The 17249-nt window shown below is 39.5% G+C and overlaps 1 protein-coding gene across 2 annotated transcripts in view; it reads left to right on the forward strand.

Annotated features, from left to right (window-relative positions):
• Nucleotides 1-5621, forward strand: part of ramp1 (receptor activity modifying protein 1) — an 83340-nt gene extending 77719 nt beyond the window's left edge. For both annotated transcript variants that reach the window (XM_084724198.1, XM_084724199.1), the window contains exon 3: nt 4550-5621. In XM_084724198.1, coding sequence (XP_084580324.1) covers nt 4550-4805 — 256 coding nt within the window. In that variant the 3' untranslated portion in view covers nt 4806-5621. The remainder of the gene's footprint in view (nt 1-4549) is intronic.
• The last annotated feature ends 11628 nt before the right edge of the window (nt 5622-17249 follow it).

Below are 17249 nucleotides of genomic sequence, written 5' to 3' on the forward strand. Positions count from 1 at the left end.
TGGCTATGGACTGGAATGCCACTGCAACTACAGCAACCAGGATCAACCCTGTTACTTCACTGCAGCTCCACTGTTTATTGATTCCCAAAGAGAAGGACACAAATCTACTGTAATGGAGCCTCCATCACTGAGCTGATTGAAACCTGTAATTTAAAATGAGTGTATCACACTGTAAAAGAGAAACAGAGGCCATCAGCTCTGTGTCTCAGTCCCAACACTGCTGACACGTCTAATCCACTCCTTTAGTATATAATTAAAGCAGACTATCTGTGGTAAAGCTACTGGTCACAGGGTGCCAACATGACTGACAGAACAGTGAGAGGAAAATGAATCAAATGAAAAAGTTATTCCTCCTGACTGCCTCATTGCTGTTTCCCTCTCGTACAGCTGCCCGCCAATTCTTTCTTTCTTTCTTTCTTCCATATGAAAAAATGCATAAATACATCATGTGCAGTACATGCATAATACATACATGTTCTTTCTGCCTGTGAAATACATGTACACACAGTTGCCCTGTGGCCTCACGGAGGGACGGAGTTGGGTAATAGTGGGTGAGGAGTTTAACATTCATCAGAACATTACTGAACATCTTGGTTACAGAACAAAGGCCAAGTTAAGATAGAGCTCAGATGACTGACAGTTTATCCAACACTGTAAAATATTTATCATCAAATTAACTGTAACTTATTGGCAGCAGTTCTCCAGTATGTGCTGTACACCAATACACATTTCATACCAGAGTACAATTACAGTAAAAATTAACTACAGTAGTTTTTGGGACATTGCAAAATTAAGTACAGTATTATACTGTTAGCAGTATTGTACAAAAAGCAGAAAATTATTGTGCAGTACAATAATAATAATAATACTATAGAGAATATAATACACACTGTCTAACTTGCAATATTGCAATCATATATTTGTGACATTTCAGTACTAGACCTTCATCAGACAAACAGTTTTTTGTTCATAATCTTCCATCTGTCCACAACCAGTCCCAGACGAAACAAAATGATCTCATGAACAAAAAACTGTTGGCCTGAAGAAGGTCTGGTACTGAAATATCACAATTAAATGATATATTGCCAGTTAGACAGTGTGCAGCAGTCCTTTTGGTCTCCTCTCTCCAACTCACCTGTCTTGTCTAACAGATGTGCGAAGTGTTTCCTTTGAGCTCTGATGTTAAAACTTAAAATAAAAATGAATACACACTCAAATCAAAGACAATCTTCCAGTTTAAGATGGAGGTTTCTGGTCTCTGGTGGTCAGTTAGTATTACTATATTTAGTTTTACAGTAATTTTTCCCAGAATGCATTTACAGCAACATGCTGTAAAAATATAGTAAAAAAAAAAAACAGTAAAAATATACAGCAAAAACAATATAATCTACAGTAACATACTGTGCACAGCTTATACAGTCAGAAACAAGTCAGAAAGCATTAATGACACTGTGAAACTGCATAAATCATGTACAGTTATATTGAACTCGTCATACGGGCTGATTCACTCTGTCATCAGTTTAATAAGGTTGAATGATCAACAGGAAAGTACAAACAGAAATGAGACGGTGGTACATTCAGCTGCACACATACGCTCCGACACAGAAGCTGCACACTGTCAGGTTCAGTCTGACGCTGACCGAAGCTACATGAGGTGAACTAGTAACTGAGCACGTCTTTGTGTTACACCGCCCCTGCCTCCACTCTGCTGTGACTTCTTTCAGTCGGTGACTCACACACGTCCTCAGATACCTCTGTGCTCATTAGACCAGCAGCGGGACCACAATCCTCTTTTTTCTCATTCTCTCTTTCCATGACCGGTTTGTGAAACTTCAAGGATAAAGCAGAGGAAGGAAGCGCACACCCTGACAGAGCGAACCTGCCACCCGAAGCAATCACAGAGTTCTGCAGAGCTGGTCCCGTGCCAAGCAGCCCTGAGACGTTTACATCTACAAAACCTCCACAAAGAAAGACCTCGTGCCGGGGTGCTTCATTAAAAGCTGTTAGAATTTTTGGAATAGAATATCAATATCCAGCAGCAACAGAAAATCCACTAATAAATCCACTGTATATTCCTCACCCAGTGTCAAATGGCAGGCAATCAAAGTAAAGGACTAGTTTGAGAACATTTCCCTGGTGGAGACCAAAACAGAGCTAAAAGGAAAGTGAATACTGGACATAATTTAGAGAGGGGACACAGCTGTGTAAGTAGGTAAATGTTTTCTTGCTACATTAGTCAAAACAATAAGTGATAATACTGTATGTTCTGACTTTCTGACCCATAGTTGCAAACAATGCGACTTCACAGTAAAAAATCCATATGAAGAACGTCTGATTGAAAATTATAAAAAGAACATCTGCAGCACAATCTGTGGATTAATCAGATATTGTTTTCATTCTTCACTGATTGTAGGCAGCTAATATGCATTTTCACAATTCAGTCTCCCTCACTAATAACAAAGGTGGGCTGTAACACTTACTTTATTACATGTACTTTATTTTCAGATATCTGTACCTGAGTATTTTTCTGACCACTTTTTACTTTTACTCCCTGCATTTAAACATAAATATCTGGACTTTCTACTTCTTCTATTCTAAAACAGGCTCACTAGTTTAGTTTTATGATTTAAAAGTAATTGATTAAATTACATTTCAGAGTCTGTACTTTTTAACTTCAGTAAAGAAGCTGAATCAGTACTTCTACTCTGACACAGGTACTTCTACTTGAGTAAAGACTGTGTGCACGTTTGTCACCTCTGACTACCTACAGCACAGTGACAAAAAACACTGAGCTGTGTAACATGAAGAGCTGTGTGTGTGTGTGTGTGTGTGTGTGTGTGTGTGTGTGTGTGTGTGTGTGTGTGTGTGTGTGTGTACTAGAAAACAGTTGAGGGGCTTCCTGCCTGTGCCAGTAATGAACTTCAGCCAATCAGCTGTCACTGTGTCATGCTGCGTGTGTGTGTGTGTGTGTGTGTGTGTGTGTGTGTGTGTGTGTGTGTGTGTGTGTGTGTGTGTGTGTGTGTGTGAATTGCTGCTTGAGCCTTATATACTATAAGCCTATGTGTTACGATGCATCTGACCTTCAGCTGTGCAGCTGCAGTGTCTCTGTGTGCTCAGTCTCAATCATGGGTCATTACCTCAATTATGGCACAGTGAACTTGCAGCACTGACTCACCGCAGAGGACCAACACACACACACACACACACACACACACACACACACACACACACTAGGTGTAAACAATTGACAATCAGTAAGAGTCCTACCTCTCGCTGTTTTTCCCTGGAGGGTCTCTAATGGTGAACGACAAGTGTTTTGTATCTGAGACACCTGGACAATCTAGTAGCTCCTAGTTACTCATCTTATTTCCAAGGTCATACTTACATATTTGTTGTTTTATTGACGCTAAAGAAATGAATGTAGTGTATTTAGTTTTTTTTTAAATTTGAAAATACTATATTCTATTTGACAAACTCATCACTGTCCATCTTTCCATCCATCCCACAGGGTTGTAATTCTGTTACTGTACTTAATTTCTCTCATACAAAATCAATCATATTTCATATTGTGATACAAGGTGAAAACCTTACTGTAAATCTTTCCATACAGCTGAATAGAGCATTATCCTTTTGAAAACGTTTGTCTCACCTGATTATGTTTACTTGCTCAGATTTTGTTGATTCTTGCTCTTTGTGCCTCTACCATGGATTACAGGCTTCTTGGTTAAATAGTTTCTATTCTGTCTGTCTTTATGGTCTTTATGGGATCTATTTTTTTTTTTGCTCGTTCGATCTGCTCTGTGCTAATTGACGTGCCATCCATCTAAAATACGCTTGGCGCTTACTCTCCACAGACCACAGGTTTTGAAATGCTTCTTATGTTTGAGGTCTGAAGGTTAGTATGTGACATAGAGGCCCCCCAAATAGTCTCAGCATTGGTTTTGCAGTTTGCAGTTGGTGGGGTTTTAGCCCCATTCAACCAATAAACTGGCAAGAAATGACAATATAAATACCAGCATTGACGTGTTTCTTCACAGTAAGTATGTAGTATCTCTTTAAATAAAACCCAAATCATGTAAGCTGTAGTATTAGTATCCACCCTGGATGATATCAGATGGGAACATTCACACTCCAGCAACCCCAACCAACAACACACTGGTTAGTTATCACCCTGACAGCCTTTCCAGGGAATAATTGAAAATATTCTCTCTGAAAAAATGAATGAAATAGAACAAAATAACAGTCAATTAACTGGATAGTTACTGGTGATAAAATCTGCCAGTGACAGTTGTCATTTCAGCTGGCAAAATTAGCAGTCACATCCAAGAGATGACAAGCATCTTTTGTCTCTGTCTGAAATCAAGCATCCATTGCTTTTAAAAAATTACCAAAAACTTTTGAGTGGTATCTGCAGATGTGTGTTACAACAAAGACTTTGACAGGCAGATGATAACAACAGTAAGGAAAAGTGAAGGCTACCAAACCATCAGCTGACTCTTTTCTTCACCGTTTTTCCTTTTCTGTTCTTCTCTTTTGTGTCCTCATGCAGACTCTACGGTGAGCTGACCAACTGCACGTACCTGGTGGCGCTGAAGATGGAGTGCTTCTGGCCCAACAGGCTGGTGGATGAGTTCTTCATCCGTGTCCACAAACACTACTTCCACGACTGCTCGCTGTCTGGACGGCTTCTCAGGGATCCACCCAACCGCATCCTGGGGCCCTTCATTGTGGTGCCCATCCTGGTCACCCTCCTCATGACGGCCCTGGTCGTGTGGAGGAGCAAACGCAGCGAGGGGATTGTGTAGTGAAGGGACGAAGAGGGGCGGGCGGGGTCACAAGACTCATGATGGAGAGGTGCTTTTTGGCCCTAAGGTTTCTTCATATTCACCCTCAGTGACCAAAGGATCTTTTTTTCCTGAGTATTTTGGGGAAAGGGTTGTGATATTATTGGACCAGAATCGTGTGAACAAGCTGAACGAAATAAACCAGTGATGCTTGATGCACTGACATCAATATGAAGCTTTTGCAGCTCCCATCTATTGTCACACCAACAGTCTAACCTGGATTGAAATCCTTTATTTGGTTTACAGAGCAAAGAGGAGCCAAACTGCTCACCTCAATCCAATGTGGACCTGAACAGTGACTGGTGGAACGATACTGTCAATATATAAAAAAATCACTTTATTGAGAGAAACTGCTTTAATGAAGTCTGGATGTGATTTAACAACTGTTTTTGGAGACCATGAAAATAACCTCTACCTATTACAGCAAACAGCAACACAGGAATGAAATGCCAGTGCTGAACTTTTTACACAACGGCTCAGATACAACAAGACAGTCAGTCCAACCTCTGTTAGGGAACCCAGGTATATCAGATTTTATGTGTATATACTGCAACTACGGGCATTTTCAAGTCCCAGCAGAGAAATTTTGGATTTAGGTTCAAATTTTCCTTATGATGCTTGATAAACATAAACACAGTGTTATTTAACATATTGGCATCAAAATAATTATTACATAATGTGACTTTTATGGAGCATTTTATGGGTCCAAACACTGCTTTTGTTCAGATACACAAAAAGAGTTAACATTATTCTGAATGATTTTTTCATCTAAATGCACACGTCACGATAAAGATCAACATAAAGATCAAGGCAAAGATCATTTTCTTCTTCTGGAGTTTTTATCGTGTGTCCTTCCCAAACACCATAATAACTGTGTATTTTGAACTACATTTTAAAATTAATTAATATTACCATCGAATTCATGGATATGAGATGCTGAGAGTCAAAACAGCAGACCTTGCTAGATACAATTTATATGCAAAACTGGCAAAAAAAAAAAAATATCATTTCAGCCACAGTTTTGAGTGTTGCAGTAAAGACCTTGTATTGTTGCAGCGAAAATTTCAAGGCAAACAAATGGTAGCTTGAGTATTTTTTTGGCCCAGACCTAATTTACACATGTTTTTGTGCCTCAGTGACTAATGGGGACAATAATCTTGGAAATGTGTCTTGCACTGTGTGAGAAATCATAGAAACAACATATTATCTTTTGTATGTATAACATTTAAGGTTACTGAATAATTTTTCCATTGCATCGACAGAAATTAAAAAAGGAAAATGTATAAAATAAAGGTTAATGTAATGTTGCAGTAAGGACATTTTGTATATTAACAGGTGGTGGAAAGCAGAAAAAATTTAATGAAATTAAATTTAATGTTCCACATTAAAATCTTTGTTAAATTAAAATCTATATGCAGTTTTGAGTACCTGTGTATATGTATTACAGATTCTGATGGTTAAAAAATTCATAGAGGCTGATGTTTTTTTTATTTGATCAAAAATGCCCGTAGTTGCAGAAACATGAGTACACAAGTACTGTAAATACAGTATGTACAAAATGAGATTAATCTGTTAGTGGAATGTCTTAAAGTCTCTGTAACACAATCAAGACAACAAACCACGGTACACTAAATGAATTTCTCTCAGATGACAGTGTGTAGTATTTGAAATATGTACTCTGAATCATGCAGGGAGCTTAAGGTCACACTGTCAAGCCACAGTGGGAGAAGAATGGGTCTGTTTTTAGTTTTCATTTCCTTTTCTCTGCTGATTTCAGACGCTCTGGTCTCGGGTCCTCAGTGTCTCTGCATACCTGCTGCAGAGCTCGGTCCTCTGAATGGGAGACGAGACATGTTTCCATGGAAAAAAGCAAACTTAACCTGCAGGAGGTAATGATGTGACAGACTGAGAACTGAAAGACAGAACCGAGAACACCGACAGGATAAACATTGTGCAGGGGTCAAGGCTTCAGTTTTGACCGGCTGTGGTGATGTTTTGTTCTGCACTCTTAGAAATAAGGGTTCGTCCTGAAGGGCTGAGGTTCCACCCAGAACCATTTGCTTCCAAAGAACTCTTATGTGAAGAAACGGTTAAGTGTTCTTCATAAGACAAAGGATTCCATTAAGAGTATTCTTTGAAGGAAAGAGTTCTTCAAGTATTGTTGAAATCCTTCAAGGGTTCTTTGTACCGTAATATAAAAAGGGAGGGTTCTAGATGAAACCCTTGGAGTACAAAAGGGCTCTTCTTCTAATCTTCTGTGTGGGTTCTAAATAAAACCCATGGAATATGAAAAGATTTTTGGTAGAACCCCCTAAGTGTTTTCTAGCTAAAGCCCTTAGAACATATTACATACAAAAAAAAAAAAAAACACATACAGAAGAACATACAAAAAGGTTCTCTGCAGAAACCCCTTGGGCATGTTCTTAATAGAACTCTTGGAATATAAAAATGTTTTCAGTAGAACCCCCTTAGTGTGTTCTAGATAAAACTCTTGGAATATAAAAAGGTTCTCTTCCAAATGCCCAGGGGGATTTTGAGATAAAACCTTGGAATGTAAAGTAGTTCTCTGTAGAACCCCTGTAGTGTGTTCTAGATAAAAGTCTTGGAATATAAAAAAGGTTCTCTGTACAACCCCTGGTGTGCTCTGAATTAAAACCTTTGGAATATCAAAACGTTCTCCACAGATCCCCCCTGGTGAGTTCTAAGATAAAACCCTTGGAATAGAAAAGGGTTCTCTGTTGAACCCTTTAAGTGTGTTCTAGATAAAACCCTTAAAATATAAAATTAAAAACACTCAGGTGGGTTGTCATTAGCTCTCTTAGAAGGTTGGAATGTTCTGGATAGAACCAAGAAGGTTGTGAGGGGAACCATTACACCATAGAAGGGTTCTCCATAGAACTTGTCTTAGGGGGTTCTGGGTGAAACCTTTCACAGATGCTTCTTGGCATAACCCTATGTTTGGTTCTAGGTAGAACTCTCTGAAAGGGTTCCGAGTAGAACCTTTATGAAAGGTTTGACCAGGAACCAAAAAGCTTTGGATAAAAGCATCTGCTAGATGAAACTGTAAATTGTAAATTAATCGTATGGGGACAAGCCAAAGAACCCTTTAAAGTTCTAGTTAGCACCTTTCTTTCTAAGAGTGTGCAGCTTCCATCCTCCATCACCAAGGAAACCAAAATGAAGAAATTCCAGTGGACACACAGGTGGAAGTATTTAACAGTGAGGACTTTGAAGGGCAGAAGTTCGGAGACTGCCGACAGTTAATTAACCAAAAACCCTCTGTGTCTTGTCCCTCAAACACCTCTGTTATCTGCGCTGTTTACCATACGGAAAGACACCAACAATTAGCATATTGATTGCCTCCAACTGAGGCAGTTATGTGAAAAAACATGTAATGAAAAAAGAACAAAGAGTAGAAAATTCACAGCGGAAACATCACAAGTTGAACAGAGAGAACATAAAGCAATGGATTATTAACCAACACACATCTCTGCTGAACGTAGCCTAAAGCACAGTTTGTGTATCACAGACCTTAGGTTTCTATTGATTTATGATCTCCCTGTGTGATGTGTGAACTGTTTCCTCATTGATATTTTTGAATGCTCTCTTTCCTTTATAGATTCATTGACCTGTACCCTGCCTGTCAGCAAAACACACTTTTAACACACCCACACTTCCCCAACATGATCTTACTTTGTACTTTGTGCCAAAAGCTCTTGGAAAACTGAGGGAAACGTTTGCTATGAAATGCATAATTTTCTGTTGGAGTGACTTCTAATGATTGAATTTTGAACTGTGTGATCATGAAGAAAAGTCAAATAAAATGTCTGATTAATGTGTCTGATTCACTGAGGATTGGCACGTATGTTTTTCATGAGTTGAAGAGATGGTACAAAAGATTTTTGTAACATGAATGATGAATCCTGCATTAATGTATGCATGCACATGGTTTATTGCACAACACTGAGTCATCATGAATGCGAACATGAGTCATAATGAATGTGCAGGGTTCAAGACCCTGTGTTATTTGCTGAAGTGTGAGAAATATGAGAAAGGAAAAACTATATTTAGTGAAGTGTAAACAAGACAAAGGCATGCTGTTTATACACCATGAAGCTTTAAATCCCCACAGGATGTCTTTTATTGCAGCTCTCAGCAATAAAAAGACAGGTCGCTGTGAATCACAAACCCTAAGTAAGGTACATTTTTTTGTAGATATTCTCTTATATTCTATTATTTTTAATGATATTTCATAGTTTCTCTTTTCCTGCCAAACAATTTGAAGTGACTGATGATGCAGCCTGCACTCTCAGACTTTACAAACGATTCTTGGGAGTGGGCCTCACTGTACAAAAGTCCCATTTTATAATTTTATACATTGATTTTGGTGAAACTGGTTATTTTATTGAGAAAATACTTCCTGTTTCTTGCTTGATGTCCTCTTGCTGCTCAGCTTCAACTCTCTGTTATTTAATTATAGAGTTCTGTGACAGACTTTGGTTTATGGGTTACTAAAGTAGCTGACCGTAACTAACTGTTAGCTGCCGTTAGCAGGCAACAAAACTGGGCTCAGAAGCCTCCGAGGTGGGGTTCTTGCTGGGTTTTGCTCCTAGCACCCCGGGGCTAATCAGTCAAGTTAACTGCTGATTTACTTTTAACCTGACACGCCAGATGGTTTGTTATACAGAACCATCTAGAAAGCTGTCCATAGAAACTATTTGGAAAAGGTCAGACGCTTTCAAAAAACACTTGGCACCTGTGACATCTTGGATGGGCAAACTTCTGCCGATCAGATCGCCTTTAACTGAATCTGAAGCTGGCCAGAAAACAATTTTTTAATCAATAAAAGCCTTCAGTGTCGTTCTTTGCTCCTCATTAAATGGAGAAATACTCTAAAAGTTCAAATAGCATTAATGCTATCTCAATACTCACGCTAACCTCTTCAGGAGCCGCCATTGTTTGTTCAAGACGAGTCGTTTCCGTGGATGCTTCTTGCTGTCGGTGCACCTAAAATCACCTCGGTAGCTGCCTGACTGTACCACCTGTGGTGTGGATACAAATAGTTTGGAGCCTCGCAAAATGAATTCTCGTGTGATCTCATGAATCCAACTGCCTTGCAAGGTAAACTTACTTTAGCACGGTTAGCCAACTGTCATTAGCTAAGTTAGCAGTCACTCAGCCCCGGCTGCTGGGAGCCGGGCCCAGAGAGGACACCTCCGCTGGTCTTGGAGGCTGTTTCAGGCTGGCTGTGCTCACTGGGAGCTCACAGTCCTCAAAAGGCTCCTCTGCTTTCTAGGGCTACATTCACAGACCACTTTAGCTGCATGGTGGGTGGGCGCAATACACAGCGCTATTGGTTACTGTAAATGCCAATGAACGCCTGCGACAAGTCTCTTTCTAGCAGGAAACATGGAACCAATAAAAGCTCTGCTGGCAGTTTCATGAGAACTTTAAGCTCAGTAAATTAGAGTAGTGTTTGAGCTCTGTGACCAAACACGACAGGACCCAACGGGTTTGGATTGGATTCGGCCTTATTTCTCACATATTTTATGGGCTTATGTTGGGTTTGGGCTGTACTATCATTATTATTATTAGCATTATTATTAGTAGTAGTATTCTTTTTTATTTTCTCCACAATTTTGTTGTTGCCAATTCAAATTCCTCTCATGATTTGTCTTCTACTGTTTGGTACATAGAGGGAAGCTTGTTAACAAAAGTGTAGGGCTTTAACTGGGATCAGGCTGGAATATGCTAATGAGGAAAGGTTCGGTTTGGGTCATTTCAGACAGAATTTTGTCGGGCTCGGGTCTTGTCAGGCTCAACTTTTCAGGGCTGATTAAAGTCCTAAATTAGAGCACATAGCTTGTTCCTAATAACTTCCTATTAGATGAAAGAAGGAACTTGACATTTGTAACCTAAACCTAACCATGTACTATTTGTGCCTAAACCTGCAGCCATTTTTTTTTACACAAACTACATGTCATGTAAGTTATGTTGTTGCATGGGTGACGCCTCTTCCATCATGTGACACGCGTAATGTAGTTATTTTAACCCAAACCACAATCTTTTCTTAACCCCTAAGCAAGTAGTTTTGGTGCATAAACCTAATCAAACTGTGACCCTTTTACAACATAAACCATATGAGTAATGTCACATGAGACATGTCACATGACCGTCATAACATAGTTAAGGTCTACTAAGCTTTTTTCTGCTGGTATATAAAATAAATAATTGAATAATCAACCTAGTTTGGTATTCAGGTGTGAATATGTGTGGGTCAAGTCATTTGAGGCGAGTTTGAGTCAAGTGTCAAGTCATTTAAATCAAGTGTGAAGTAATGCGAGACAAGCCAACTCAGGCAAGTCATCAGGGTAAATACCAAATCTGAATTCTGTGTTAAAATGACTGAACATTTCATTTTCTTGTGCCCTTGTTAACATTGCTGACAACAAGTCATTTCCCTGAACATCCCCAATAGTTAAATATTCAAGGTGTGTGGTTATGCAAGGCCTGCCGTACGCTATCCCATTCATTTTTTATTGTTCCAGTCAAGACCTGAATTCTTTTTGTCTCATGTCTCAGGACAGGTTTTTAGGCAGTCTAACAGCAGTCAAGTCTAAGTCACGACTGAAGTCTGATGTGAGTCTCAATTCAAGGGCGAGGAGGACTCTCATTAGCAGCCGATTTGTACACGTAAGTTTAGGAAAAGTACCATGTAACTCCACACAGCCTGCTACATGAATATTTAAACAGAGTGTTCCCTCCCCACTACAGAGCCAGATATGCTTTCAAAAGCAGTTAACGCTCTGTGTCTGTACCATGACAGTTTTACTAGTACTTCTATGCATAAAGAACAACTGAGGGAAAAGTGGTGTGCACCTTTTTTCAGTAGCAAAGATACTCTGTTATTTAGGTAACTATTACTTGAGTCAGAGCCCAAAAAGTTGTCAGAGTAACTGGGCATGCACAGACTCTCCTTGATTGACATCTCCTGTTGGCTTGTTACACCTGTTAGGGCAGGACGAATCATTCTTATTAGTATGTGGACATAATTCCCATAATTCACCACGGGCAGAGGTCTAATCAGTCAGAATGACTGAAAACTCCTGCGTGGGTTTGCAGAGTCAAACATCAGGAGAATACTATAAAATGATGTACTTCAGAGGCAACATACCTCCCGGTGGGCTTCACTGGTTGTTGATTTGCCACCTAATTTGGCATTTTTTCATTTTTTTTTATTCATTCAACTCTCTATTGTCTCTACTGTTGCCAAGGACAAAGAATAAAAGCCCTTATTGTTTCATTAATTGGTATCTGCACCATAATTTCTAACTAAGTGCCTTGATGCTGTGAAACATTGTTTAGCCAAAATCCTCTCCATGTTTCCTCCCATGTGTGGTAACACTGAAAAAGAGTTGAGAGTGTGGGTTTCTAGATATGGCAGCTACATGTTCATAAGACAAGTAGATGTTAATTGGTTAGCTTAATCCCCCAACAAGGCAAAACCCACAATTCTTTTGATGTCAGGGTATAGACAGCATGCATATGAAAGCTAACTAGGTAGCTAGCAGTTTGAGCTGCAGTGGGAGAATCTTTTTCAATACAGTGTGTAGTTCATGACATCTAAAAAACTGTGCCTGGCTTTCCTTCAATATGACATTAGTGTTGTGACACTAACTGCTAACCTGCTTGCTGTAGCTGTTTTCAGCTGCGATGAATCTTTCTGGTTTGTAACATTTACAAACTGTGCCTGACATGTTTACAACAAAACTTAGTGTTGTTTCTCTAAGCTAGCTTATTGTGTGCAAACTAATTGGGTAGCTAGCAGTTTTGAGTTGCACTGGGAGACACTTTCTTTGTAAATGTGGTTCATAGCATCTAAAAACTGAGCCTGACTTGCCAGGAATGTAACACTGATGTGGTGTTGTGGCGCTAAGCTAGCTAATTGCTTGCAAGCTAACTGGGTAGTTTTGAGCTGTGATAAGAGACTCTTTCTTTCTGTGTGTATTTCATAACATGTTTTGTGCTTGACTTGCCTACAACATGTTGTGACACTAAGCTAGCTGCTAACTTGCTTGCAAGCTAACAGCTAGCAGTTTTGAGCTGCCATGGCCAGGCAAGGCAAATTTATTAATGTGTCTAATAACTTCTAAAAACTTGCAGCCTTGCATACAATATTGTTGATGGAAGGCAGCTCACAGTTTCTTTTCTTGACATTCAGGCTGTGCCCTCGGTCTGCTCTGGGCCGACCTTCGAAAGGAACAAGGATCACACTGTCCATATTAATGTCTGATATTACAATCCTGTCAATAATCTCTGCTAGATTTTAAACTCTCTCTTTGCAGCATGTGCTACCATCCTCTGAAAATCTGTCCTTCCACATGAAAACCTGCTTGCCAGATTCTCCTGTTTCAATTAACCACCGTTTGATAAACTGCCAGTGAGGTTATCAGTCAGTTAATGTTCTGTAAACACTGACATAATGAGGTTCCTTTTAGGTAGGAGATCAAATTTAATTAAAGAATAACAGTTTCCAAATCAATTCACAGTTGTACTGTACATATCAATAATGGCTTGACAGTCTTGATATCTTTTCATGAGCACAAATGACCAACATGACGATGTATTTGAGGATTTGCTTCCAGCCGTAACCTTTTCCACCTATGCTTACTCATCTTATTAAAGATTTGACTCTCTCTGGTGAATTATTTATGAAGGAGAAAGGCAACCCGAGGAGATTCAGACGCTGAAGCCACACGTGTCTGCGAGGGCAGCAGATATTGTTACAGCAGCAATGAAGCACAAAACTGTTAATTATATAATAACCAAGGACAGCGAGTGGGTTGGGGTCAGAGAGATCAGCCTCAAAGACGTCCAAAGGAGCCCAAAATATTTGCCCCAAAGTATTTTGCTTGTTTTGCTGCAGTTTAAAAATAAATAAGTAAAATAAGTGACTCATACTGATTGTTTTTAATTAAAACCAGCAGCACAGATACAGGTTAAAAATGCAATATGCAAAGCATTTCATACATGACTGAAAAAAGCAAATTTCTTTTAGAAAATTTAGCTTAAAGAAGTCGTTTTATTTATTCATTTTATTCAGCACATAACCACCAACCTCAGTTCTTGCAGTTCCAACTGTGCTTCAGCTTTTTATGGCAAATCCATCATCTCATTCATATTTCTAAGCTCCTCTGACAGGGTGAAATGTAAATGGTGATGTATGGTAATCCTTATCAGTGAAAGGCTGTTAATACCTGCACACTGTTAAGTGGCTTTTCAAAGAGTCTTTACATAATAATTTCCATCAGTCACTAACTGTGTGCCGCAGAAGAACTAGAGGGTGTAAAATTAAGCAATAAGCCCCAGGAGGCTGCACTTTACTCGGCTTGGCATTGTGCCTAACAACGCCCCTTAGCTCGTCTAGAATCACTGTAAATCACAACCTGACGTGGCTTATTGCTTTAATGAAACAGTTCATATTCACTGCCTGGCCAAAAAAAAGTCAGTGATTGCGATCGAGGATCACTTAAACATTTGGTGAAATCAAATTGTAAAAAAATCAACAGTAGAACTCACAGCTGTGTTAATTAGTGAAAGAAAATTTCCACACACAGTGTGAAGAGAACTCAAGTGATTGGGAATAAACAGCTGTGCAGCCTTAAGAAAACCACTTATCAATGAGGATAATCAGAAAAAAGGCTTCGATTTGCTGAGGAGCACAAAGACTGGACTCTGGAGGGATGGAAAAAGGTCATGTGGTCTGATGAGTCCAGATTCACCCTGTTCTAGGATGATGGGGGCATCAGGGTAAGAAGAGAGGTGCATGAAGTGATGCTCCCATCATGCCTAGTGCCTACTGTACCAGCCTGCGGGGGCAGAGTTATGATCTGGGGTTGCTTCAGTTGCTCAGGTCGAAGTTCAGCAACGTTCTGAGCCCAAAAACTGAGGTCAGGTTTGACCAGGATTTTCCATCAATGGATTTTTTTCTTCCCTGATGACACGAGCATAATTCAAGATGACAATGCCAGGATTCCATCCATGCATCCATTGTCCGTAATTGCGTATCCTGAAGGGTGGCGGGGTGCTGGAGATTAACCCAGCTGACACTGGGTGAGAGGCAGGGAACACCCCGGACAAGCCGCCAGTTCATGGAGACAAACAACCATTCACACTGACGTCTTTCCCCAGGATCCCAGCCGGCTGGAGGATTCAAACTCAGAACTTTCTTGCTGTGAGGCGACAGTGCTAACCGCTGCATCACCGTGCCACGATGAATGCATGTCGTAATCAAAGCTAAACATGGTTCAATTAAATATTAGTCTGTGACTTTTTTTTTTTTTTTTTTTTGGCCAGACAGTGTATATAAAGGCTTCATAAAAAGAAACACACATCAACAAAAAATACCATAATTTATTGTAAATAAATAATCATTTTAGCTGAAAGGGGGCCAAGAAACACAGACGCAGTGAAAAGCATGTTCAGAGATCAGGATGTTATTAACATTTATTACATGGCTTTGTTAAATACATCAGACTCTCAGGCAATAGTTCATCCAGCCAGAGTCAGCAAAGTTAAGAAAGGGTCTAAAACTGTCTAAAAAGGACACATTTTTAGTTTTTGTCTAATTTGAAACAAAGGACAGCTTGTTAGGTCTTATTAGCGTGCCAAAGTGTGACTAAAATATGTTGATGTTTTTAAACATAAATCCATACATGATTACATTATTGTATTAGCTATAGTACAAATGTCATATGATATGTTGAAGTTTTTGCACCCGTCAGTATCCTGGGAACTCTGTGTCCCTCTGGAGAAGAAAAGCCACTGACTCAGAGCGTGAGACTGACCTGGTGAAAGTGTTTTCTGTGGCTTGGAAGATTAGATGGCACTACCTGATAGGAACAAGGACATCCACATTCTCACACACACACACACACACACACACACACACACACACACACACACACACACACAGACACACACACACACACACACACACACACGTTTTCTTTCACTGTTCTCTTCTGCTCAGAGCAACTGAGCTGCAGACAAATGCTCAGGCTCAGCCAAGAACCAGATACCACACTGAAAACACTCACTGATTTATCCGTCTTTATTAATCTGGATTAATTGTGCCTTGTCTCTGAAGATTAATCCACAGTTGTCTAACCTCTGTGTTTCTCCCTTTAACCGTTGCTCTGTTGCCTCTGTGCTGTTTGTCTCAGCTACAAATCATGAGAGCAGGTTTGTTTCTGCCAGGATGGAAAAAGTAAACAGAAGCTCCTCTCTGGTGAAGTAAACAACCGTCATGCTTTACTTTGTGACATCATCAACACTTTTTTTAATATCATACACTACTTTAACGTTCTCCACGTCGTCTCTTTCAGATGAAAAGCTGATTAAGCAGAAATAATACGAGACCAGACACATCACTCTCACCTCAAGGTGTCTTTGGTGCATAATCATATTCCAGAATCTTACACATCAAACATTATGGGACTTATTTTACTGATAAATCATTTAATGTAAACACAAGATGTTTTTACTGGACTGATAAAATGTGTTATGTATGAAGACGCTTTTAGACGGTGTCAGAGGGGTCTAATAAAATCTTGGTCACAATCTGTGTCCGAGTGCACGACATCAGTTTGAGACACGTGTCCCACTGTCAGATGAATCTGTGGTGACTCGTACTGCTCAGGTTCCACCAGCGAGTGTGTGTGTGTGTGTGTGTGTGTGTTGGTTTTTTAACTCTAACCTCTTCAGTGGTTTACTGAAGAGTTCTCTGTATTAACCTCTGCAGTTACAGCAGAGAAAACCTCCAGATGGTCTCAATCAAGATGAAAATGTTTCAGCACAGAAGCTTCACAAAAGGCTTGAAAACACACACAGATTTAATAAAATGGAAAAATATTATTCAACAAGTACAACTTAAGGAGAAAGTGACCCACAAAATGGAAGATGGATTCTAAATGATGGGAAATTATAACTACATCATCAACATGAGTCTAAATGAGCACTGCTTGTCATCAGCCTGTACGCCCACACATGTATACATGTGTTTGTATAACTGTGTTTTACATGTATATGTAATTACATGTATGAGTAAATGTTGTGTATATGCTAATATATTGTGCAGTATCCCACCTGTCTGTCATATCCCCCCTTTTCTTTTTGTCTTTCGTTAGTTTGACTCTTATCTGATTCATTTACAAACATAATCAACACATTAAATTAACATCATTAACTAACCTGAAACATATGTGGTTGATATGAGTATATGAGTATATGAGTATATGAGTATATGAGTATATGAGTATAAGAGTATATGGTTTATGAGTGAACTGTCAACAAACAGCCCAAAATTTCAGTGAGGCCTTAACTGAACAACAGGAAATCTGTACT

The sequence above is a fragment of the Lutjanus erythropterus genome, chromosome 8 (genome assembly GCF_056507025.1).
Source record: "Lutjanus erythropterus isolate fLutEry1 chromosome 8, fLutEry1.hap2, whole genome shotgun sequence".
Classification (NCBI taxonomy): domain Eukaryota; kingdom Metazoa; phylum Chordata; class Actinopteri; order Lutjaniformes; family Lutjanidae; genus Lutjanus; species Lutjanus erythropterus.